We start from the raw sequence: 26,706 nt of genomic DNA on the forward strand, positions 1-26,706 counted from the left end.
ATCATTACTTTGATTGGATTTAAGATAGATCCATTAATTTTTGGGGAACTTGGGGAGGGAGGGGTATCAACCGTTCTCCATCCAGGTGGTGGCGCTGCTATTCTTTTTCGCTCGGCAAATCATTTTCTCCTCAAGAAGAACTTAACAGCGGGCAAGGGGAAAGAGTCACGGCTTCAGTGCAGATTAAAATCAGTTTGATTTAAGGACAAAAGGGTGTTGAGGACGATGCTAAGGGCTTGTGTCAGAGGTGCGAATTCTACACTTCGGGTAAGACTTCGACATAGCTACAGTTACTGCTTTTCCACCACAAGACGTTACACAAATTCCACGAGTAGCATTAGCATGCTAGTTAGAGGAGTTGTCATTCAGTGACCCACAACCCAACTCGCGGATTTATATTAAACTATATTTTAGACGTAAACAGCAGAGGTTGTGCACGTGAGTTATACTTGACACACATACGCACACAGTTATGACTGAAAACTACAATATATTAAACTACTGTAACCAGGATATTACAGACACATTTGCTCTTGTAGTTTGTCATAGTTTGTGATCAGTTAATCTGAAATCACAGGTCACGGAAGTTGTGCACATAGACATTTAAAAATACAATTTATTATTGTTCCGTTTTTCTTAAGAACTGTTTGGTTGAATAAACGTTTCTGTCAAAACTGAAGAGAAAAAATAACAATCCCCCTTCAACGAGGAACAGGAATACAAAACAAAGACTTGTATTACATAACGTGTTGCAAAGAGTTCGACCAGACCTCGGGCTTTACACCAGTCCCACTTTGGGGGTCTAATCAGTCTTCCTCCACCCTAAGTGCTCTGTGCATCTTCTCCAGCTACAAACACTACACACTTCTTAAAAGCAGATTAACATAATTTACTTTTGCTTCTTAGAAAACCTATGGGCGAACTCCACGAAACAGTCTGCAGCTGTGCAGACACTACACAGCTGGGGAAAGCAGGTAATACACACAAATGCAAATGCAGTGTGGAACAAGAAATGCAATTCTCATTTTTTTCACCCATCAGTGGCGCTGCCAAAGTGGTCACTGCTGGCTTGATGACAGTCAGCGGTGGCATTGGAGGAACGATACTCTATGCCAAATGGGACCACAAGTTCAGAGAAACTGTGGAGAAAAATGTTCCTTATTCAGATCGGCTGCTGGAGTTGGCATTGGGACCTGCTCCCCAAGAAGTTGGTCTTTCTACTAAAAAGCAGGTCAGGTCATATTCCCTAAAAATGTGGTGCAGATGTTTTTGAATAACAGAGTGTCAGAACATATTGGGAAATCAAATTCTTATAAGTTAATAAGCCTACCACCCAAGGTTGGCTGGAATAGTCCAAATCTTAACATCAATGTAAAGACGGAATTGTTGATGCAATTTTTAATATTGGATCTCATTATATGGTGTTATTTATGTATCCTCCTGACATTTACAAATTCTCACATCTTAACACTTTCTGTTATGTAGACTGAGTTGGTCCAACCTCCCTCAATGTTGGAAAAAACAATGAAGGTGACTAAAGCCAAGCAAGATAAAAAAGTAAAGGAGTCTGCAGAGAGCCCCGCAGAAGTGGCTAAACTACTCCCGGCACAGCCCACACAGAGCCTTGAGGGTAAGACAGTAATTAATCCCCGGAAGCACAATTCAAAGTGTACATGATCCATTGTGAGTTAAAGGTTGTGGTTGTTGTTGGTGGCGATGGTGTTTTTATTATTATTAATCGTCACATTCTCGTTAAACATGGTTACAATGTACATAATATAATCTAACATATATACTATTAATAATGTGTCTCATAAATTGAAGTAGACCGACTGCACAAAATTTTAAATGCTGGTTTGTTCAAAGTTCGAATTGTCACACACACACACACACACACACACACACACACACACACACACACACACACACACACACACGCCATACAGTAAATATGGGATTTCTTTTACAATCTATACATTTCTGAAATGACACACAAATTGGCCAACAGCCACAATATGATGTTCCACCTTACTGTTTCTATTATATATTAATATCAATCTGATTGAAAACAATATTGGGTGCAAGTTACGTAATTTAAAGAATTGTAGACAAAGTGGAAAAACAACTGATTAATAAACATGCAGTTGAATTGGCCTGTAGACATTGTGCTAGACATAAAAACAAGACAAGGCAGTATTGCTTACATCAGAAGTAAGTTATTTAAATATTTCAAAACCCTCCCTCAGATTCCAGTCGCACATTTTAGGTGTCGGATAAAGAGAAAAAGCACAAATCTATACACCACAAATGAGCTTTTTATGGCTAGAATTCTACTAAGAGATGTCGCTCTGTTTAAGGTGGTTAGTCCAACAGATGATTGTGTGAAACATCTCATTGAAATATTGCACACTATTGATTTATCAGTGGGGTTTAGTTATGACACATTCAGAACTACCGCGTCTCTTTACTTTTATTAATTTGGGTTGAAAGTTTGAAACGTCCACCGCGAGATTGATCCCTGACAGTTTAGAAAACAAACGTACATTGGTATTATATTTGAGTTGTTTTTATAATGTCCATTTGCCCTTTGTTTTCAAGCAATCATTGACATCTCTGAGGGTAAGATATCATCCAACGCTTCAATTAATCTGACATGTTGGGAAAATGGTTTCCTATTTAGGAGGGGTCAAGTTAGGAACGTTCTCGTCGTGACCCTGTTAATCCGTAAGGAGACCAATCCTAACGTTACACGCACTAAAGCGATCTTGTGGGTGGTAAAAGGATAAACCCTCGGCCCACTGATAACATGAATATCAGTCGTGTGAGTGTGGAGAGGGCGACCATCGAGCATATCCAGAACACCCTAGAATGGTTGGCTGTTTGGCGCGACAAGCTATGATGATGATTTAGGAAATATAGTGTAGTCGTAGTTTGCCTGCAAATTGTGAATAAAGACTCTATGCTGTAGTAGGTGTATTACTTCTTTTCTACATTTTGGTTAATGTTCTTTTGTCTGATATTATAAATACAGGTGATTCATCTGCAATTGATGTAGACATAGTATTGACATAGAGTGTACCTGGTAAACAGATTTAGAGTGGCAAGCCTTGGATTGAGTTTATTTTTTTAATTCAATTTTAGTATCCTGTAATCTAGGCCTGGGCCATAAAATAAAATCTCATTGCTTCTTGGAAAATTGTTGGGGATGGATCAAAATCAAATGGGGATGGGTTAAATGCAGAGGACTACCGTAATTTTCAGACTATTAGTCGCTCCGGAGTATAACTCGCACCACCCATAAAATGCACAATAACGTGGAAAAAAAACATATATAAATCGCTCCGAAGTATAAGTCGCACTTTTGGGGCAAATGTCTTTGTCAAAATCCAACACCAAAAACAGAAACGAACCAGCAACAACAGGCTAAACGATACGGTATGCTATCGTGACATACACAAACGAGAGGCTGAGAACGGGCCTAACGTAACATTCAGAGTTATTCAAATGATTATTACATAAATAACACGTTTATCAAACCATCTGTGTCACTCCAAATCATAAAATACATCGATCATCGATCGTGTAAACAATGCCGCGTATGCGCGCCGTCGGACTCATGATTTGTATGTCTAATTATTCCACAGACCCATATAACGATATATAAAGTATATTTCAAATAACTATCATATAGCAACAATATTACCAAACCATCTGTCACTCCAAATCATAAAATACATCGATCATTGATCGTGTAAACAATGCCGCGTACGCGCGCCGTCGGACTCATGATTTGCATGTCTGGCGTGATGTGTGCTCGCATGCTGTCCATCACAAGCAGAGCTTGCATCCTAAATTGCATTGCTGCTCCTACTGTTTTTTTTATTTATTTATTTTATTATACTTATATAATATTATACTTCACCAGACCTGTGCTTTTTAAAAACTCAAAAAAACAGCGCTTTCCCCTCCCAGTTGTTGCGTCACGGCCAATGGTGAAATTTAAATCACCCTCGTTCAGTTTAGTTTGAAAATAACTATATTTCTTTTTCAGTTGTTTTTTTTGTTTTGTTGACTATTTGTTTCATGAACTTGAATATTGTGCTTTAAAGTGTGAATTGCTTTATTCGTTTTTTCAGTGTATTAAAAATAATATGTGAGGTGATCAACTGTACTAGTAAGTAATGTGTTAATGATCAAGTAAAATTTTTTGAAAAAAAACAAACACATAAGTTGCTCCTGAGTATAAGTCGCCCCCCCCCAAACTATGAAAAAAAAACACGACTTATAGTCCGAAAATTACGGTACTATGGAATTGAGTACAGGGTGCTTGAAATGGAACTGCCAAGTAGAAGGCAAAGAGGAAGACCAAACAGGATTCCTGGATGCAAGGGAAGACTCGGATTACTGGGGTGTTAAAGCAAAAGATGCAGAGGGCATGAAGAGATGGAAGAGAATGATTTCCTGCGGCTACCACTGGATATGGTTAAGGTGAAAAGAAAAGAGGTAGTATCTTACTGTCGTGCTTTTGATTAGAGTGTACTTTCCACCATAGGAGCAGATAGATGCCCGTTACAGAGGACTAGTGATGGAAAAGATTCAAGTTTGCTTCATGAACCAGTTGTCTTTGTTGACTTCTATTGAACTTTATGTTCAACCAAGGGTCTGAAAGTACATTGACTTTCCATTTCCAAAACTTCTTTCTTTAAGCCAACTATGCCATCCAGAGGAGAAAAAAAGATACAACAAACGGTTCATGAAGCAATATCAAAGCTTCATTTTCCATGACTACCCAGGACCCCCTATATTCTATTTACGTATATAGTAGCAGGTTTTGTACAGGCAATTCGTACATTTTGTGGTCTTCATTGTGTTCCATCCAGAGGCGTCAACTGAGGCAACTCACATAATCTCAGCCATCAGTGAAGTACCATCAGTCCCTGCTCCATGCGACACCAAGGTGATGCCGGTCAAAGGTAGTACCATCTAGATCTACTTCTCTTCATGGTTGTCTCATTGCTATATGTGAGGTGCTTTGTTACAGCAGCTGTTGTAAAATGCGCGATATAAATAAATTTGTATTGTATTGAGCATTCAAAATTGTCCCTAGGTGTGAGTGCCAGTGCAAATGGTTGTTTGTCTCTGTGAGCCCAGCGATTGGCTGGCAACCGGTTCAGGGTGTCCCCCGCCTACTGCCCGTTGACGGCTGGGATAGGCTCCAAGCACACCCGCGACCCCCATGGGGACTGAGTGGTACAGAAAATGGATGGATGGATGGATGGATGGATGGATGGATGGATGGATGGATGGATGGATGGATGGATGGATGGATGGATGGATGGATGGATGGGTAACTATACAGTCCACGCCAACACTCTGTAGGCTCCATAATTGTGTGCTTGTTTCTGTCTAGAAGAGTGCAAGGAGTGTCATCACCATAATATAACTGCAGAGACAGCCGCAGTTTCCCCTGAACTAAAGCCTGTAGCAGAAGAACCACTCAAAGAGCGTCCAGTAGAAGAGGTGACAGCTCGACTTGCTCAACAAGACCTAGAGGAGCAAGAAATCCTGGCTTGTAAGCTCGAGCAGCACAGTGTACACAAAATTACAAATTAAATCATGCCTCTTTCATGCTATGGCTGCACTACATACAGTGTAATACACAAGACATTACTTCCAGTTGTTTTTCTTGTGTTGTTCAGCTGTGTCAGGACACCTGGACGACTCATTAGCCAACTCAGCGCAAGCCACGCTGCAGGCCATTGGAGCTCAGGAGGCAGCCTTGCAGGCCATTGCGCGACACACTCAAAACCTGAAGGAAGCTATGGAAGCCGAGGTACACTGTTTATAAGACTGTGGTTTGAATTTGAGTATTTTGGGTGCATGGGTTGCATCTGCGTGTTACTCAGCATCTGATTTAGAATCTGAGCTTTAGCTGAGTCTCTAAAATTTCAAGCACTGCATCGCAATAATACAGAAAAAAATAACTTCATGGTAAGACCTTGGTTGTCGCGTCACATCAGCCAGTGGATTAATATATTACAAATGAGTTTAGGGGCCCGGTTAAAAGGTTTCCCCGATTACCTTTTCAATGTATTCTTGAGCAGTGGCTCCTGATGCATTAATTGATCCCAAAATGGTTCATATCTTTACAATGACTCTCTCTCTCTCTTTCGTGTAACATCAGAGCTCCAACTTAGTGTCGTGGAGCCACGCCAGCATCTCTTGTCCCAGGTCAAAGAGGCCGGCCTCCGAGGGTGGTCTATATAGGGGGCAGGTGTTGATGATGTGGTCGGCCGTCTGCTCGGGGTCGCCGCACTTGCAAGCCGCACTATCCGCCAGTCCCCACTGTCGCATGGATGTGTTGAAGCGCCCAACACCAGTTCTTAAACGGTTCAGTGTGGTCCACTGCTGGCGAGGTAGTTCGTCTTCTCCTATGGCGCCGTCTCCTGGATCCCAGATGTAACGGTGCATGAGGGAAGGACCAGCTGCCTCCCACTCCTGCTTCCAAGCTGCTGCCAGCCAAGCATCTCTGGAGATGTCCTCGGGGATGGAATTGAGCATCCCTTGTGCTACAATGTTGTAGGCGTGGCGCCTCTTGAGTCTGCTCTGTGGAGCTGGAGTTGTTGTGGTGGTGTGCCAGTTGTTATTTTTTGCCTTCCTGGCGAGAACGAGGGTGGCAGCCTCACGGCTGGACAGGCAAGAGGGACACGGGGGTTGGGCTTCAGGCATCCTGTTATAATTCGGAGGGCGTTGTTGATTGCCACATCCACCTTTTTGGCATGGGGGCTTCTGTTCCAAACTGGGGCACAGTACTCGGCTGCAGAGAAGACCAGCGCTTGAGTAGAAATCCGCAAGGTCTTAGCAGAGGCTCCCCACGTTGTTCCAGCAAGGCGGCGGATCAGTGCAACCCTGGATGTCACCTTTGCCTTCAGATCATCAAGGTGTTGTTTGAAGGATAGGGTCCGATCCAGACGCACGCCGAGGTACTTCGGGGCTCGTTGAACCTCCAGGCGTTTGCCCTCAATGCTCACTGCAAGTTCTCTCCTTGCTTCCCTGGTGCAGAGATGGTATGACGCAGCAACAGTCTTTCCAAGGCTGAGCTGGAGACGCCACTTTCGAAGGTATGCTGCCATGGTGCGCATATCTTCATTCAGGCCGTCTTCCGTCGCCTTCCATGTTGGTCGGCTCAGCATGATGGCAAGGTCGTCTGCATAACCATACTTTCTGGATGCTGTGTCCAGTAGATCGTATGTATAGATGTTAAATAGAATTGGTGAGAGAACTGACCCTTGCGGTACCCCGCTCCTCAGTCTTCGGAGCCTACTGCACTGCCCACTGCTGGTTTGGAGAGTAAAGCTGCGGTTGGAAAGCGTCTCCATGATGAACTGCCCCGTGTGCCGGTCCGGTATGGTCCTCAGCAGTTTCAGGTGGAGTCCCCGGTGCCAGACTGTATCGTATGCGGCAGTTAGGTCCAGGTATACCACACCAGCTTTCTCCTTATCCTGGAAGCTGTTCTCTATGTCTTGGGAGAGTAGGGTGATCTGGTCTGCTGTTGACCTTCCTCGTCGGAAACCAGCTTGTTCCGGTGGGAACTGTGGGTCCACCACTGGCTCTATACGGCTTTGTATCCATATTTCCAGGATCTTAAATGGGGCGCTCAGCAGTGAGATGGGCCTGTATGACTTGGGGTCCTTCGCATCTTTATTTGGCTTCAACAGAGCTATCACAGAGGCCTTACGCCAGATCTTCGGGAGCTTTAGTCTCCGGTAGCATGATGTGAAGAAAGCTCTAAGCCATCTAGATGTTGTTGGACCCTGGTGGATGACAAACTCCGGGTGGATATTGTCACGGCCCGGGGATTTGCCCGGCTTTAGCTTACTCATGGCCTCACTGAATTCTGTAGGGTCCCGAGAGATTGGAATCGACGTTGGCCGCTCTTGAGATACAAGACTCCTCACGCGATATCAGTCGTGCAAGGTCTTTGTCTGCTTCCGGGAAGCGGCCATTCTTCAGGAGTTGGGAGGCGATTGCGTTTGCAGTGACTGGGCATCTGTGGGCTGATGTATTTCTGCCTGTGAGCTGGTTGATGGTCTGCCACGCCTTCCGGCTGGAATGGGTGAAGTTAATTGATTCAACGACTTCTGTCCATCTCGCCTTGCGGGAAAAGTCCAGCTTTTCGAGCAGTGCTGCTGCCGTTGCGTCCTCCTCTTCTCTAGAGCTAGCTCTCTGGTGTTCCCTCAGGAGACAGCTACACTCCTCATCCCAGCCTGGGATGTAGTTCCTGTTATATCCATGTGGGATACTCTTCTTTGCCGCACGCAGGAGGATCTGGCAGTAGGTTGCATAGGCTGCATCCACATCTGTGGACTCTGGGTCTGGCAGGCCGGCTGACCTCCTTTCCGTCTCCTCAGCATACGTCTCCCAGTTGGCTTTTCGGAAGTTCCATCTCTTCACAGGCTTCCCTGGCACCGGTTCCACCAGTGATGGGACTTTGATGATGGAAGGTCGGTGGTGTGAGCGGGGGAACCTGTCAAGGACACGCCTCTCCGGTCTTGGGTCGTTGCTGCGGCAAATGACGAAGGCCAGGTCCGGGTTGGTGGAGGTGTTCCAGCGTGCAGAGAAGAAGGTTGGGGGTTCCTTGGGGTCGTACACCAGCTGGGCATCAGCGTTGGAAGCCCATTCGCACAGCGCCACTCCGCTAGGTGTTGAGTTGTTGTACCCCCAGTCTGTGTGCTGACAGTTGAAGTCGCCTGCGTAGATTGCGGGTGCAGTTGCAGATGGGATTGACGTTGTGGTTAGCTCCGATGTTGGGGGCTTGTAAACGTTGATGACTAAGGTTTCCTGGATTTTGGTAACCAGCCACTCGATGTTGGAGCCTGGTGGGGATTGGCTACAGGCTGCCCAGCTTATTCCATTGCGTACAAAGGTTGCCACTCCGTGCTGCTTGGTGTTGATGGACCCAGCAAGATGAAACCCAGGGATCTTGAATATGTTGTTGGTCGTGCAGTGCGTCTCCTGTATGAGCAGGACCGTGGCCCCGTTGGAGTCGGCCAGGTGCCGTAGGACTTCGAGTTTGGCGATGGTAAGGCCCTCGACATTAAGTTGAAGCACCGACAGGCCTCGGTTTTCGACGGTCGGGATGGCTGCCCGTCCGCCATTCCTCAGTCTGCTGGCTCTGCGTGCTCTGTGTTTGTTTGTCGACATTAGTTTCACAAGCGGGTTTTGCACCCTGACCTTGCTACTCACAGGGAAGACCGCGTGAAGGTTGTCGTCCAACTTCCCCATGACATTTACAATGACGATAAAATTCTCCAAGAATTCAACAATGTATCTGTTAGTCATTTAGAAATGCAAGTGTAGTTTCTGAGGAAGGGTGGTTACTGGGTTGCTCTCCCTAAATAGGCCTATTGTTGACGCCCTGAAACATCACAGTAACAGCAGTTCTCTCATTCAGGTTCCGCCACAGGAGAAGTCAGCCCAGTGGAAAGATCTTGAAGCTTGTCTTGCAAATAGAGCAGCTGCAGTAAGCGATGCAGGGACAGCTCTGCAAAAAGCTAAGTATGCAATTTCGTTTGACCATCGACCAAGCTATTTAGAAAAACCACAGCTAATTGTATTTGTCCTATAAATTCGATTGGGTTTTGTGATGGTATAGGCCAAAGCTACAAGTTTCGCTTATGCCAACTGATTTATTTTGAATTGTAGAGTATATTTTGTTTTTATTGTTTCTTTGTTTGGTTTACTTAATGTTAATAGAGTGAAGTGAACCCTTGTCACAGGGATGCAGTGCAGATCCACTTGCAATAAGTGAAACTGTGACGTAGAGACCAAATTTTTGAACAACAGACTTATAATTTCCACTTATAGTAATATAATGACACTTATATTGGATGCAGTTTTGGCCAGTTTTGTACAGACATATTTTGCTGCATCAAATTATCAAATGATTAAAATATATAACCTTGATAGTTTGATTCCCCCCAAATTATCAGAATTTTCCTGTGGTGTTTAAGCTCCCTATCTGAAGCCTTGTAAGATGGAAGACCGTTGGTGTCATCATCGATCTTAAAAAAGAAAAAAAAAAAGCTTTGTTCACACTACAACTTTATGCAACCCATATCTGATTTTTTTAATTAAAGGGACAATAAAGCGGGCCAACATTGGCACTTATGTGATAGAACTGTATTAATAAATGATGTCAGTGCTACAATTCCCCCATGAAAAAAAACTCAGAAGAGATTTAACGGCATTTTGGAACAGAAGGGTGGTACACTTACTGACGCCCACTTTTTGGGTGGAGTTTACTTGATTTGACTCATCAGCCTGACTACATCACGGAAGGAATGATGACACATGAACAATTTGGCTCACATAAAGCCCCTCAGAACGTGTTTGTTTGCGTATATTGGTGACTGGTGAAAGGCAATAGAAAGAGATGCCAGGGCACTTCAGCTGCAGAGAACCTGCTCATTTATTGCTCTTAAATCAGTCACAAAGAGGCTAATCCTTGTGATATGTTGAACTCGTCATATGTTCAGATGCCCGTGTAAATTTTGATGCCAATTGGTCGCTGTTTTTGTACATTTTAAATGATAGTCTTTACAATGATTTCGAATGGGGAAATTGTGATCGCTTCCTTCCATGACGTCGTCAACCAAGACATAGAGGGGAGCAGTGGGGTATTTCCTGGTTAGAAGAAATACTGAAATACTGAAACCTTGAGAAGGGACCACAGATGGAAGGATCCCCCTTTCAGGATCACCAGGCTGCAATGGATGCAGAGGGCACATAAAATACATAGTATGGAAATCAAAAAGTGGATGTCCAGGCCAAAGCGAAGAGCTGTCGGAGGTGCCTTCGATTGTCCTGGCAGTGTCCTCTAGGAGGGTAATCCGCTGCAGTTCCCTCATGCTGAATTGGTCCACGAGAATCTAGATAGCCGTCGTCAGCTTGGGTGTCACCTAACCACCTCCCCAGCCGGGGAGGGGTGGGGGGAGTGGGGTCGGGGAGAGGGAGCAAAAACAAACTCCAGCCGAATCGGCTACTACAGGTTAATTAAAGGCCATATCATAGAAATACGTCTTTAAACGTGTCTTAAATGTTTCTACTGAGGTAGCAGTTCTAATATCCATTGGTAGGGCATTCCAGAGCTCTGGAGCCCGAATAGAAAATGCTCTAGCCCCTGCAGACATTTTCTTGGCCCTCGGTGTCACTAAAAGACTAGCGTTTTGCGAACGAAGGTTACGAGACGGAACATAAGGAACGACTAAGTCAACGAGATATGAAGGCGCTAAGCCATGCAATTATTTATAGGTTAATAGAAGAACCTTGAAGTCGCATCTTAAATGGACCGGGAGCCAGTGTAAATTGGCTAATATTGGGGTAATGTGATCAAATTTTCTTGTCCGTGAGAGCAGCCTTGCAGCAGCATTTTGTACTAACTGTAGACTTTTGATGCTGGACTTTGGAAGACCAGAGAATAATGCATTACAGTAGTCCAGGCGCAACGTGATAAATGCATGTATAATAATTTCCGCATCACCGGTCGAGAGGATCGGGCGAATCTTAGCAATATTATGAAGGTGAAAAAATGCTATTCTGGTTATATTCTTAATGTGCTTTTGAAAGGAGAGCGTTTGGTCAAATATTACCCCGAGATTAGTTACAGCATCACTCTGAGTGATAGTACGGTTATCTAGAGTTATAGAGGTTTCCTTAAATAAATGTTGATAACGAGCTGGACCAATTATCAACATCTCAGTTTTATCTGGGTTCAGACGAAGGAAGTTGAGAGAATTCCATTGCTTGATCTCCGCAAGGCATGCCTCAAGATTACAACAGTCCCGCGGATCTGTCATTGATAATGCCATATATAATTGGGTGTCATCCGCGTAACATTGAAAACTAATATTGTATTTACGTATTATGTCCCCAAGCGGAGTCATATAAATATTAAATAGAATTGGTCCTAGTACCGATCCCTGTGGGACACCACACGTAACTTTATAGAGCTCAGAGGACGCATTGCCATGGACCACTCGGTGCGTCCTGTCTCATAGATACGAATGAAACCAGCCTAGTGCTGACCCCGAAATACCAACACAACCTTTAAGACGCTCTAATAAAATATTGAAGTCAACAGTGTCGAAGGCAGCACTAAGATCGAGTAGTAACAATACCGATGAAGTATTTGAATCCATAGCTAAAAGGAGATCATTAGTCACTTTAGCAAGTGCTGTCTCAGTGGAATGATTCGCTCTAAACCCAGACTGAAAAGATTCATATCGATTATTAGCGACCATGTAATCAATAAGCTGCTGCGCTACTACTTTTTCAAGCAGTTTTGCTATGAATGGGAGATTTGAGACTGGCCTATAGTTACTGAGACAGTCCGGGTCAAGATTTGGTCGCTTAAGTAGCGGTTTAATAATAGCGGTTTTAAAGGCTGTTGGCACTATCCTAGAGGAGACAGACAGATTAATTATATTTAAAACGGATGGTCCTAAGTTTTGAAATAATTCTTTAAATAGTTTGGCTGGAAGCGGGTCAAGTAAACATGTTGTTTGTTTAGCCGCACTAACTAATTGTGTAAGCCTTTCGAGGGACACGCTTTCAAAATTTGAAAGGGTTATTGCATGATCGTCGGCGTCGGTAATCGGCGGTCCCGACTGAGCGATCGGAATGGTCATCTTGATCTCATCCCTAATGGATTCAATCTTTCGAGCAAAGAATTTCATGAACTCGTCAGCCGAGTGAAAGGAGCTATCAGGGGTTGGCTGGCGTAGTGTTAGCTTTGCCACCGTATCAAATAGGTATTTAGGATTGTTCTTATTGAGATTAATGACCTGCGAAAAATAACGAGTTTTTGCTAAGATAAGCGCATCTTTATATTTCAGGAGGCTGTCGCGCCATGCCTGATGGAAAACCTCAAGTTTGGTTAAACGCCATTTGCGCTTATGCTTTCTACTTAATTGTTTAAGCGAACGTGTTTCATCTGTGAACCACGGAGTAGGCAATCTACGGCGAGTTTTCAGACGTAGCGACTCCACAGAGTCAATGGCAGTAGTATGATTCTGATAGTACTGTCAACATTTGTGCCAGTATTTGCACAAAGGTCATTTGTGTTTACCTCACCACCAAAGAAGGGATGCTGAACTTTGTCTTTTTTTTTTATACAAAGCATTGAATTCATTTGTAAGATTATTAATAGAGCCGGTATATGAGGGCAATACGGCAATTGCTGGTGGCAGTAGCCCAGATAGCACAGTCGCAGTCATGGAGTTTATATTACGGCTGCTATAATTCTGATTGCTCTCTTGTCTTTGACTAAGAACTAAAATTTCAAATTTTATTAAGTAGTGATCAGACAAAACAGTAGTGTATGGCAGTACTCTTATATTAGAGGTTGCCAGTCCTCGGGATAATACCAAATCTAAGGTATTACCATTCTTATGCGTTGCTACCTGTACGGCTTGCGTAAAACCAAACGTATCAATTAGAGTCTGAAACGCAGAAGTAAGTGGCTTTGACGGTAAATTTATGTGGACGTTAAAATCGCCCATGATTATTATATTATCCGCGTTTGTCACTAGATCAGCCACGAATTCTGAAAATTCATCCAGGAAGCCAGCGTAAGCCCCAGGTGGACGGTAAATAACAGCAAGATAAAATGACGGTAAAGCGGTGGATCGGGCAGTGAGAACTTCAAATGATTTAAATATGTTAATCGAACGAGGCGTAAATCTAAGATCAGAATTTGAGATGAGGGCAACACCCCCACCCCCATGTTCCGTGATGAGGTCATTAACGAGAACTGCTTTCGTATGAAGCGATCTAATATTCATAAAACCAAGTTTAAGTGTAATCGGTTGATCAGGGTTTGTATTTATCAAAGGATTTTTGAAAGAAATGAAAGTAAGATTGTGTTCTCTAGGCCTGACATCACCTCTCAATTGTTTATTTGCGTGGTGGGACGATACAACCGTAGGAATTTGATAGTAAATCTTTGGTACACGCGTAATATTATCTGAAACAGGCACCATATCATCAGCTATACCGGTCGGGGTGGAGCGATTGGATTTGTCTGCCACCTCAGTAGAAAGTGTGTTCATGTGTACTGTAGCACTATTCAAACTGTGACGCTCTAGTCTACACAAGGAGCTATGTGCATGCTGGAAGTCTAGCCTAGCGCTAATTGACTTTAACTTAACTGACTCCAAACCCATCCTGACAGGTGGTCTAGTCACCTGTGCTCCGGCCTGCTCTAGGGTGACCTGTCATGAGTGGCTCAAACAGTAATCTATTTCCCTAGAAAGAGTGAAGGCGCCTTCACGGTTAGGATGAAGGCCGTCCTTCCTCAGCAGGTCGGGGCAGCCCCAGAAGGAGGACCAGTTATCTATGAAATACAGTCCCTGCTTTTTACAGAACCCAGCCATCCATCGATTAAGGGAGACTAATCTACTAAACCTCTCATCAGAGCCTCTCCCAGGCAGGGGGCCAGAGACAAATACTCGATGCCGACTCATCTTTCTGGCGAGATCACAAGTCCTCGCTATGTTTCTCTTTGTGATCTCAGATTGCCTCATCCTAACATCATTGGCGCCGACGTGTATCACTATATCAGAGTAGCTAGTGTTGTTGGAACTACGCTGTTGACTAGTCCTATTGCGAGTCAGCTCCCTAAAATTAGCTTCTATGTCGGCTGCTCTGCCCCCAGGAATACACATTACCGTGGCTGGATTTTTAAGCGTGATATTTTGGGTAATGGAGTCACCTATGACCAAGGTGCGAAGGCCAGTAGACCGAGATAACTTTGGACGGCTATGCGTCTTACCTGGCTCATCGCGATTAGCAAGCCGCTTGGGGCTAATGCTAACGGGGCTAGCGGGCTGACTACAGTCCGCGACTGTGTCCGCCACATCTACTGTTATCGCACTATTCTGCTCTAACTGCCGGACACGTCCTTCTAGCAGGGACAACCTCTCTAACAGAAGGGTGCAGTTGGTGCACGAAGCAGTACAACCCCTACTCCCTTAACAACTTCAACATACTTCAACCGATTCACTCCGTTCCACTTTTCACGTATTCCAAATATTCATGACACGTGAGCTTACATTTTTTTTCATTCAAAAAATGTTCCGTTTTCACAAAATTCACAAATATCCGGCAATTTTTGCTCCATTCATTCTTAATGGCAGATTCAACATTTCACATTTACGTTGTTAGTGTGAAGGTGAAGACCTTCACACTATTGTTATTCCTGTCCTTTATTATTATTATTATTAGTGTGAAGGTGAAGACTTAAATTTAAATAAATGCCGTTTGGTAAAATGATGATTTTAAATTAAAATTAAATGAATGAATAAAAAATAAAAAAATAAATGAGTTAAGGAAAGAAATCATGAAAAAAGTTGTCAGATGTCAAAATTCGAACTCGCTCGGGATTTTGGCTCGTGCTGAATGCGCCATTAAGAATGAATGGGGGATTTTAAGGCACAAATTTGCTAATTATGCAAAAATGGTAAATGTTATGAACAAATAAAATACTAGCAGTCATGCCGTGAATTTTTGGAACGTGTGAAAGTTGGAATGGGGTGAATCGGTTAAAGCATGTGGGAGTAGTTAGGTGTCAAAAAAGTGGGAGGAATAAAGTAGGATAATAATAATAAGAAGAAGAAAAATAAAGTAGAATAACAATAGTGTGAAGGCCTTCGCCTTCACACTGATAAAGGACAGGAATAACAATAGTGTGAAGGTCTTCACCTTCACACTAATAAAGGACAACAATAACAATAGTGTGAAGGTCTTCACCTTCACACTAATAAAGGACAGGAATAACAATAGTGTGAAGGTCTTCACCTTCACGAGGAGTCCGTCCACGTTACATTTCATTTTTGTATTAGTTTTATTGTTTTATTTGTTTAAGTAAAATTAAAAAAAAAATTAAAAAAGTAGTATCAACCCTGTGAGCCTAAAATATTGGTGACCTTTTCTGCTAGCAGAACTTATTCTGCCCTCTTCTGACTGCTAGTACTACTCACAAACACGGCAGACTAGCTTATTGTTTTTTTTTTGCATTTGTTCCAGTTTGAAATTCACATAATTCAACACATTCAAATCACATTGGGGACATTCCCGAACTTGCCAAATTCAAAAATGTCACGTTTTCACGTTTCAAATTTTCACAAAATTTCGCAAAATTTCACAAAATTTCGTTTTTCACTTCTAATTTCTACATACTTCAACCGATTCAACTCGTTCCAACTTTCAACTGTTCATCTTTTGCCTACCTATTCCACACCTTCCCATTTAGCAAAAATTTCACATTTTTCAAATTCGAAATTCAACCAAATTTTCCAAAATTTCCCTTTTCCACTCTAATTTCTACATTTTTCAACCGATTCAACCCATTCCGACTTTCAATTCTTCATATTCTTCCTCCCTATTCCCCAAATTCACACTTACCATAAATTCCACATTTTCAAATTTGAAATTCAACCAAATTTTCAAAAATTTCCGTTTTCCACTTTAACTTCTACATTTTTCAACCGATTCAACTTGTTTCAACATCATTCTTCAGCATTCCCTGAGTATTTATTCAACTTCTTCACCTTCACACGCAATTTCTTCAGGAATTGCAAATTCTAGTTATTGTGTGAAGGCGAAGGCCTTCACACTTATGTTATTCTACTCCTTTCACTTTATTGTGTGAAGGCGAAGGCCTTCACACATATGTTATTCTAATCCTTTTACTTATTATTATTATATTTTATTCTCCGCGATTTCTGTCCTTCTTCTTCTTCCACACAATTCAACCTATTCACTCCATTCCACTTTTCACGCATTCCAAATATTCCCGAGATGAGCGCTTCCATTTTTCTTATTCCAAAAATTCTCAGATTCCGCAAAATTCCCAAATTTCCGACAAATTTTTCCCCATTCATTCTCAATGGCACATTCAACATTTCACATTCACGTCGTTCCAGTTTGAAATTCACGTCATTCAGCACATTCACATCACATTGGGAAAGATTCTCAACATTCCCCAAATTCCCACTTCCCAAAAATTCCGCATTTTCAATTTTGAAATTCCACCAAATTCCCCAAAATTCCGTTTTTCACCTCTAGTTTCCACATTTTTCAACCGATTCAACCCATTCCAGCTTTCAACTCTTCATATTTTTCCACGCTATTCCCCAAATTCCCACTTCCCAAAAATTCCGCATTTTCAAATTTGAAATTCCACAAAATTCCACCAAATTCCCCCAAATTCCGTTTTTCACCTCTAAATTCTACGATTCTCGAGAAATTCAACTCATTCCAAAATCATTCCACAGTATTCCCCCCAAAAAAATATTAAGCTTCTTCGCCTTCACACGCAATTTCTCCAGAAATTGCAAATTCTAGTTATTATTATTCCGCTTCTTCCGCTTCTTCTTCTATTTTATTCTCCTCACTTTTCTGTCCTTCTTCTTCCACACAATTCAACCCATTAACTCCATTCCACTTTTCACGCATTCCAAATATTCACGAGATGAGCGCTTCCATTTTTCTTATTCCGAAAATTCTCAGATTTCGCAAAATTCCCAAATTTCCGACAAATTTTTCCCCATTTATTCTCAATGGCACATTCAACATTTCACATTCACGTCGTTCCAGTTTAAAATTCACATCATTCAGCACATTCACATCACTTTGGGAAAGATTCTCAACATTCCCCAACTTCCCACTTCCCAAAAGTTCCGCATTTTCAATTTTGAAATTCCACCAAATTCCACAAAATTCCGTTCTTCACCTCTAGTTTCCACATTTTTCAACCGATTCAACCCATTCCAGCTTTCAACTCTTCATATTCTTCCTCCCTATTCCCCAAATTCCCACTTACCATAAATTCCACATTTTCAAATTAGAAATTCCACCAAATTCTCCAAAATTCCACCAAATTCTCCAAAATTCCGTTTTTTCCCTCTAAATTCCACATTTTTCAACCCATTCCAGCTTTCAACTCTTCATATTATTCCTCCCTATTCCCCAAATTCCCACTTACCATAAATTCCACATTTTCAAATTACAAATTCCACCAAATTCTCAAAAATTTCACCAAATTCTACAAAATTCAGATTTATCCCTCTAAATTCCACATTTTTCAACCGATTCAACCCATTCCAACTTTATTCACCTTATGCTTCCCATATTCACCCCCTTGTCCCCCACTTCCACTATGTGGCGGCCATCTTGGATTGACCCTAAAGTGACCCCAATGAGCCCTGATTGGACCGGAAGTGACCCCAGGTAACCCGGAAGTGACCCCAATGAACCGGAAGTGACCCCAAATGGACCAAAAGTGACCTCAGGCAAACCGGAAGTTACCTCAAATAGACCGGAAGTGACCCCAAATACACCAGAAGTAACCCCCAATGAACCGGAAGTGACCCAAATAAACCGGAAGTGACATCGCCTAAATTGAACCGGAAATTACCTCAGCTAAACCGGAAGTGGCCTAAATTGAACCGAAAGTGACCCAAATAAACCGGAAGTGACCCAAATTGAACCAAAATATTTATATTTATTCGAACTTCCACCAAATTCTACGAAATTCCGTTTTTCACCTCTATTTTCCATATTTTTCAACTGATTCATCCCATTCCAACTTTCAACTCTTCATCTTTTTCTTTCCTATTCCCCAAATTCCCATTTTGCATAAATTCCACATTTTCAAATTTGAAATTCCACCAAATTCTCCAAAATTTCGTTTTTCATCTCTAATTTCCACATTTTTCCACCGATTCAACCCATTCCGACTTTCAACTCTTCATCTTTTTCCTCCCTATTCCGCAAATTCCCATTTCCCATAGATTCCACATTTTCAAATTTGAAATTCCACCAAATTCTCAAAAATTCAGTTTTTCACCTCTAAATTCTACGTTTCTCGAGAAATTCAATAGAAAAACTATTTCGCCTTCACACGCAATTTCTCCAGAAATTGCAAATTCTAGTTTTATATAACATTGACTTTCCATTGCAATTTAATTCCAGAGGAAGCAAACCAAACACTGAACGGCAGCATTGCAGCGATTCACTGTTTTCAAATTGTATCTCTTTTGACAACCCAAGTTGTTAACATAGTAATTTACCAGATTATCCATATGTTAATATAAGTATCCTGCTTTTTTATATTATTAATTTAATAAAGATAGCATAGGGCACTTAATAATTTCATCTAAAATGAGTTATAATGATTTTGTGTGATTTTACCAGTCTTACTGTTCCTTTCATCGTAGCGAGGCCTTGGACAATCTCAAGTCTGTCATTGACAAATCCATGGAGCTGAATGTCCCTGCTGTCCGGCCCCTCACCTTAGCTGCAGAGGAGAATCTCCATAAGATGATGGTGGACTTGGATAAAGTGGTCAACAAGGTAAGGGTCTGTTCAGACGTTAGTCAGTCAAGTACTAAAGTGCACACCTTGATGGAATTGCAATTTAAGTTCCCACCTTATTCAATATTAAATTATCTGATTGATATTATAAGCAACATTCACTTTCTTGAGTCTATCCCAACTAATTCTAGTGCATTTAGGCTGAGACAGAGTAAAACCTGGACAGATTGCCAATACATTACAAATGATTCATCATAAATTTAAATCTCAAGTTAATTGGAAGTCTTTAGTTGGCTTAAAGAGCCATATCATACAAAAGTATTATTATTATTATTTAGCTTTTTTGTGCTTTTTTTTCCGCTAATTCCTTCCCAAAAACATCCCAAACAGGTGATGCTTCATTCACTCACTACATGAGCTTTATTTCCGCATAATTTTGAGATGTCCTACTTTGTGAGTGGTCTTGAACACGCCTCAAGTCTACGGACATGTGAATACAGCGGAGCGGTTGTAGTGAAGTCAACATCTTATTCTGAGTTGGAAAAGTAGCCATAAAATATTTCATTAAAAAAATGTCGCCATTGTGCCAAAGGTAAGAGATTAGATAATCATACAAATACACATGCAACTAGAGCTGCCTTTTTCAATTCCCCTTTGAATTAAAAATTGATCAATCCTAATCACCTATTTCAATAAAATGAACAACATGGAAGTGTTTTTTTTCCCCAAGACTAATAGAATAGTTTGAAGTTGCCAGTTAAACGAACTAAACTTTAAGGAATAAAGTAATATTGAATGTCTAGTTTTTGTCCCCTCTAGTTTCCCTCTAACTTGTTTCTTTCTTTTAATTGTTGTTTTGTATTTATCCTACCAGTCTCTTCCTTGTGCTTTTGACTATTGTATAGGTGCAGTCTGCAGAGTCAGAAGCTAAGATCGTCTCCCAGTATGGTGAACTGGTAAATGAAGCCAAACTGCAATTCCAAAGAGAAGTGAGCAGTCTTACTCCAGAGATTCAGGCCAACTGGAAAGGACTCAGTAAGCCACCCAATCTGATAATTGTAGTAATTTGATCACCATATTATAATTTCAGTATTATTGCAATATTGCTAAAGGAATGTAAACGTGAGTCGTCACCTTATCGTGGTGGAGGGGTTTGCGTGCCCCTATGATCCTAGGAGCCATGTTGTCTGGGGCTTCATGCCCCTGGTAGGGTCACCCATGGCAAAAGGGTCCTAGGTGAGGGGCCAGACAAAGCATGGCTCACCCAAGCCCCTTATGATGAAAAACACAAATGGACTTCGTTTTCCGTCGCCCGGACGCGGGTCACCGGGGCCCCCCTCTGGAGCCAGGCCTGGAGGTGGGGCTCGAAGGCGAGCGCCTGGTGGCCGGGCCTTCACCCATGGGGCCCGGCCGGGCATAGCCCGAAAAGAAAACGTGGGTCCCCCTTCCCATGGGCTCACCACCTGTAGAAGGGGCCAAAGGGGTCGGGTGCAAAGCGAGCTGGGCGGCGGCCAAAGGCGGGGGACCTTGGCGGTCCGATCCCCAGCTGCAGAGGCTGGCTCTAGGGACATGGAATGTCACCTCTCTGGCTGGAAAGGAGCCCGAGCTGGTGTGTGAGGCAAAAAAGTTCCGACTAGACATAGTCGGACTTGCCTCCACACATAGTTTGGTCTCTGGTACAAACCCTCTCGAGAAGGGCTAGACTCTCTTCCACTCTGGAGTTGCTCACGGTGAGAGGCGTCGAGACGGTGTGGGCATACTTATTGCCCCTCGACTGGGCGCCTGCACATTGGGGTTCACGCCGGTGAACAAGAGGGTAGCCTCACTCCGCCTTCGGGTGGGGGGGGACGGGTCCTGATTGTTGTTTGTGTCTATGCACCAAACGGCAGCTCAGAGTACCCACCCTTGTTGGAGGCCCTGGAGGAAGTGCTGGAGAGCGCTCCTTCTGGGGACTCCATCGTTCTCCTGGGTGACTTCAATGCTCACGTGGGCAATGACAGTGAGACCTGGAAGGGCTTGATTGGGAGGAACGGCCTCCCCAATCTGAACCGGAGCGGTGTTCTATTGTTGGACTTCTGTGCTCGGTACGGATTTTCTATAATGAACATCATGTTCAAACATAAGGGTGTCCAAATGTGCACTTGGCACCAGGACACCCTTGGCTGCAGTTCGATGATCGACTTTGTAGTCGTGTCATCGGATTTGCAGCCGCATGTTTTGGACACATGGGTGAAGAGAGGGGCGAAGCTGTCAACTGATCACCACCTGGTGATGGGTTGGCTCAGATGGTGGGGGAAGATGCCGGTCCGACCTGGCAGACCCAAATACTCTTTGAGGGTCTGCTGGGAACGTCTGGCAGAATCCCCTGTCAGGAAGAGCTTCAACTCCCACCTCCGGCAAGCCTGGTCATCCACTTAATAATCGAGCATGCATATGGCTAATCGGAGAATCTTGAGATTTCACGTTGTCGCATCGACGCATATTTAGTTTGCGTCTGTGTGCATTTGATAGCAGTCACGCTCTGATGACCGTGGTGCGTTTGCGTACTGATGTAAATCCCAGCATGTAGTTCAACTGGAGAACCTGGATAGTTCATTTTCACCAACATAAAATACTCAGTCAAGTCGTGACACCTTGACTGTGATCACCACTCAGCTGCCATGCCAGAACAGCAGTGTCTTTAAACGTGTCTTTGTTCTTATCGTCGCAATATTTATAGGGCTAGTCTAAAACAGTTAGTCAAGTTGATTATTTTGGATTTATATCATAATCACTCAATAGTTTATTCCTTACACTGTCTAAAACCTTTGTAAAAAAACTCCTTTTATTAAAAAAAATACAATTTAAAAATCTAGTGTATTTATTTATTTGTATTCAATTATTCCACTTTCTCTATATATACATACATAGGAATAGGATTTTATTTAAATAGTATGTTCACTTTTCGTAATAAACAACACATCTTTCGTAATATAACAAATTTTATGATAGAAGCTGGTGTAATGCCAAATAGATTTTTGTTGGTGGTGTACCTTGAGATTTTTTTTCCAATGAAAAGGTGTGTTGTGGATGAAAAAAGGTTGGGAAAGACTGCACTAAGATGAGTCACATGATTTGATTAACACATTTAAAACCCAGTCACTATAAAGCTAGACTATGGGAAATATACAGTGGGGTTACAAATTCCAGATTTCCGGTTTTTCATGAATAAATTTAGCGACGCAGGCTTTCTCAACATTTTTTATTTAGGTTTTCAAAGTTCTCCGCCTTTTAGCACCCTTGCTATTACTAGAAAGATTGTTATACACAGTACAAGGATCCAAAAATAAAAAAAAACTTTGTGTTTTTGTATATGTGTTAGCTGGTAAGCTGTCAACAGATGACCTAAATGCTCTAATTGCCCATGCACATCGTCGCATTGACCAGCTGAACCGAGAGCTGGCTGAGCAGAGAGTCAGGGAGCAGATCCATATTGATGCAGCTCTGGAGCAGCAGAAATTGGAGCACCTGAGAGTGCAGGAGGCAGCTGCAAACAGATCCTTGCAGCACATCAAGGAGGACGCGCGACTTGAGCAGGAGAGGAAGGTACCAAGAGACTGCTTCTGCGTTCTTTGGCCATCATCAGAAATGGATGGATTGTAGTAAATAATTGTCTGTTTCTTCAGCTGTCAGAATTGAGGGAAGTGATGGAAGCAGAGATGAGGACTCAACTTAGGCGTCAGGCAGCTGCCCACACAGACCATGTTCAGGATGTCCTCAATGTGCAGGAGCAGGAACTGAAAGCAGAAGCTGAGCAGGTTATTGAGCCCAACACGTGATTTGCTTAGAAATTTAACACTCGGGTGTGTGCTGACTCCGATCTAACACCAATTAAACTCCCCAGTTAAATAAAAGGGCGCGCAACCACGTTATTTCAGTTTATTTTTACTTCGACTCTTGAAAATGTTTTTTTTTGAATCGAGTCTAAAAGTTTTGAAATGAATTTTGTCATCACAAAAACCTGACGTTTGAGCAGGGGTTATATCCATTCACACACACACACACACACATCTGCTGTGACCATTCTAGGGCTGCATTTAACGATCCTTTTAATCATTGATTATTTTGTTGATTAATCAATGAATCGGATAAATCAAAACGTGTTAATTTCCATCCCTTTAGTAAGAATTAGAACACAATTTCAGATTGACAATTAAACAGTGCAGAAAATATACAAGCATTATGATTTAATTACCAGTTTGGTTTGTAACATGTCAGAAAATAAGCATGAATGTTGATTGATGCTTTTCACGAGTAAGAATAGATGATTCAAAAAGCTAATCCGCCTTTTTTCATGTAGGCTACAGAAATTTGATCATATTTACTGAGAAACTTAAATTCCAATGATTTGGACATTTTTTTAATTAAAAACGTATCCAAAGATTATTGATTATATTTTGATAATCCATTAGTCATCGATTAATTGCTTCACCCTTCAAATGACACTTGTTTAACATCAAAATGACAGCAACATGATGGCTTAATTCTCTAATCCTGTATTCTCCAAGGCCCTAACCTGTAACACAGAGGGGACGGCGGGTTTGGCAATATTGTTGTTGTTTTAGCTAATATTGCTCCTTGTCTCCATATCAGTCCTAAATGCCCTTGTGTTGTCCGTTTAGGTCCTAAGCAGTAAGCTGCTAGAACAAGAGACCCAGTATCGTCAAGTGAGTCAGGAGCAACTGGATAACTTGACTCTAGATATGAATACTGCCTATGCAAAACTGAAGGGAGTGGAGGAGGCCATAGAAGGTAAGCTTCTCTCAACGCAAGATTTGCCCTTGCAAATGATTATATATGAAATGATTGAATGATTTATTTTTTGTTCACAAGGTCAGTGGGCCAGATTTAAAAATCTTGGTCTAAACATCTATACTGTATTGTTTGAGCTTGCCTCTACATCTTTACTAAGTTGTCTGCTATATACTTAATTGCATTTCAGGAGCCTCTGATGTTAGTCAGAAGGCGCCTTTATTGCACCTGCACTTACATTTGTCATCTGTGCAGGCCATGTGGTTGCAGAGGAGAAGGCTCAAAAAGCTCATCAGCTGTGGCTCTCTGTGGAAGCGCTCAACTACACCTTAAAAACCGCTGATGCCGGTTCACCCACTAAGCCATTGGAAGGCGCCGCTCAGGTTGTGCGAGACAGCTGCCATGACAATGAATTTGCTTTGGCTCTTGCTTCAGCCCTTCCACAAGAATCGCTGCAGCGTGGTGTATACAGCGAGGCCTCTCTCCGAGCCCGCTTCCATGGTTTGCGCTCACTCCTTCGCAGGGTTGCCCTTATTGATGAGTCTCACAACTCCTTGTACCAGTATTTCCTCTCCTACCTGCAAGCAGCACTACTGCTTGAGGCAAAACAGCAAGCCCCGCCTGCCCACCTTAGTGCTGAAGACTTAGACCCTTTCAAGCTCCTTTCGTATGCCACCTATTGCATAGAGCACGGTGATCTGGAGTTAGCCGCTAAATTGGTAAACCAGCTGACAGGAGAAGCTCGGAGAGTGGCTGAGGACTGGCTGAATGAAGCCAGACTTACTCTGGAAACCAGGCAGGTGGTCAATTTGTTGTCTGCTTATGCAAATGCAGTGGGGTTAGGAACCACCCAAGCTCCATAGGCTTACCGTCTGACTAAAAAGGACACTTCCATTAAAAAGTGTCAAATAATTTCCTTTGCCACGCTTGAAAAGTAATAGCTTAGGGGAAAGCTTTTCAGTAGTGTGAGCACACATATAAACCTAATGATGGATGTTCATTCATTGGTTGTTTAAAAACACTGTCACAATGATTATTCAACAGAGAAATAACTGGTATACCCACTCAGTCTGGTGTTATCTGTATAAACCCACTTGAACCAGGTATTTATTTTTGGCATCTTTAATTTGTTTTTTGCTCAAGAAATTGTAATTCATAAAAATGTCATATGAGCAATGTGTTTGCATTTTATTTTTGTCAATAATGCACTTCACAAATAAATCATGAAAACAGGTGGCATTTGGTTTTCTTTTTCTTCCAGGATTTCATAAAAAAACATGATCATGCCAACTAGCAGTTTTTTTGTTGTTTTTGTTTTCGGATTTAACACAATTAAGTATTGTATACGTATGGGGAGAGACTGGTGTTAAAATTATTCATAAAAACACATCTGCAATATTCACTTTTTTTTAGATCCACAAAAACATTTGTGAATTTACTGTTATTTTTATTATGTGACCATGGACAGGCGCATATGTAAATATTTAATTTTGTGTGTGAATTGTCAAATATGAGTTTGTGGAATAACGTACACGCATTTATGTTTTGACACAAATCACGCAGTTTCAAGAGAATACAGTCTCAGATATTTGTATTGAAAGGCCATCCCTTGTCCGTCCGCAAGGAGGCAGTATTTCTGTACGTTGAATTAGTGAGTCATCTCCCGTTTGTCGTTTAATTAAAAACTGGCAAATGAAAAACAGAAAACAAGCCAAATTTGCGTGTACAATGGGGGGTTTGTGTTCACTGCATTTTATTAAGAGCATATGCTGATATCGTTTCAATCCTAAACAATTACAAAAGAAGCGAAAAGGCATCCTGCTTCCATCAGGCTAAAAATTCATTTCAACACCTTTTATCCTGTTCCACGTCACGGGTGATGCTGTAGCTATGAAAGGAAATCTGTGCCATCAGATTTTGAATCTGAATATGTACTTTGAATCTGAATTATAAAACAGAATTTTTTTACCATCGAAATTCCTAACAGATTTTTTTTGCCTTTGATATTCAACATTTAAGAAAAAATTCAGCTTTTACAAATTCGACTGCAAAAAAAAATCTGTTAAAATTCAGCTTAAAAAAATCGCCTGCAAAGAAAATTCAGCTGCAAAAATTCAGCTTGAACAAATTAGCCTCCAAAAAAAAAAATCAGCTGCAAAAATTCAACTGGAGAAAATTCTCCTGAAGCTGCTGCCCCCGCGACCCGACCCCGGATAAGCGGAAGAAGATGAAGGTGAAGATGAAGAAGGTATATATATATTAGCGGTGTCAGTTAATAGTTAACGTGATTAATTCAACCCCCTTTTAATGCCATAAATGTGTTGAATTGCACGATTAAGGCTAATTTTGGCCAAATAAAATTTGTAGTCTTTTCATGTACTGTTTTCGTGGAAAAACTACAAAACTACAAAACTACACCTCGCATACCCACTCCCTGCCTAGCATTGACCATTTGTTAACAAAGCTAGGTGTCCTTGTCCAGCCACTCAGGGTTGAAGAGTTTAGGATCAGTCCCAGTTGTGTAAGTTGAGGGGATCA

General features: G+C 42.1%; 1 protein-coding gene across 4 annotated transcripts; it reads left to right on the forward strand.

The window, feature by feature from the left end:
* Positions 1–76: 76 nt before the first annotated feature.
* On the forward strand, positions 77–25,401 carry immt (inner membrane protein, mitochondrial (mitofilin)). Of its 4 annotated transcripts, none has more exons than XM_085906673.1 (14): positions 77–267; positions 907–974; positions 1,042–1,231; positions 1,486–1,630; positions 4,881–4,973; positions 5,414–5,572; positions 5,700–5,833; positions 9,455–9,558; positions 19,281–19,416; positions 20,283–20,412; positions 22,739–22,962; positions 23,043–23,174; positions 24,039–24,168; positions 24,424–25,401. In XM_085906673.1, the coding sequence occupies exons 1-14, from the start codon at positions 226–228 to the stop codon at positions 25,029–25,031; spliced, it is 2,295 nt and encodes a 764-aa protein (XP_085762799.1). In that variant the 5' UTR covers positions 77–225; the 3' UTR covers positions 25,032–25,401. The 4 variants fall into 4 exon arrangements, with proteins under 4 accessions (XP_085762799.1, XP_085762798.1, XP_085762800.1 ...); XM_085906672.1 differs by having other exon boundaries at positions 78–267; positions 5,411–5,572; XM_085906674.1 differs by lacking the exons at positions 77–267; positions 907–974; positions 1,042–1,231 and adding an exon at positions 5,108–5,250 and having other exon boundaries at positions 5,411–5,572.
* The last annotated feature ends 1,305 nt before the right edge of the window (positions 25,402–26,706 follow it).

Source organism: Syngnathus leptorhynchus, chromosome 2 (assembly GCF_054491065.1).
Source record: "Syngnathus leptorhynchus isolate UIUO chromosome 2, UIUO_Slep, whole genome shotgun sequence".
In the NCBI taxonomy this organism is placed as follows: domain Eukaryota; kingdom Metazoa; phylum Chordata; class Actinopteri; order Syngnathiformes; family Syngnathidae; genus Syngnathus; species Syngnathus leptorhynchus.

Bases quoted from the DNA above. Each gene is read 5' to 3' on its own strand.
- immt (XM_085906672.1), top strand. From the start codon at position 226: ATGCTAAGGGCTTGTGTCAGAGGTGCGAATTCTACACTTCGG. The intron at 1,232-1,485 runs GTCAGGTCATAT...TCTGTTATGTAG, and splicing joins GTCTTTCTACTAAAAAGCAG to ACTGAGTTGGTCCAACCTCC. The intron at 1,631-4,880 runs GTAAGACAGTAA...TGTTCCATCCAG, and splicing joins GCCCACACAGAGCCTTGAGG to AGGCGTCAACTGAGGCAACT.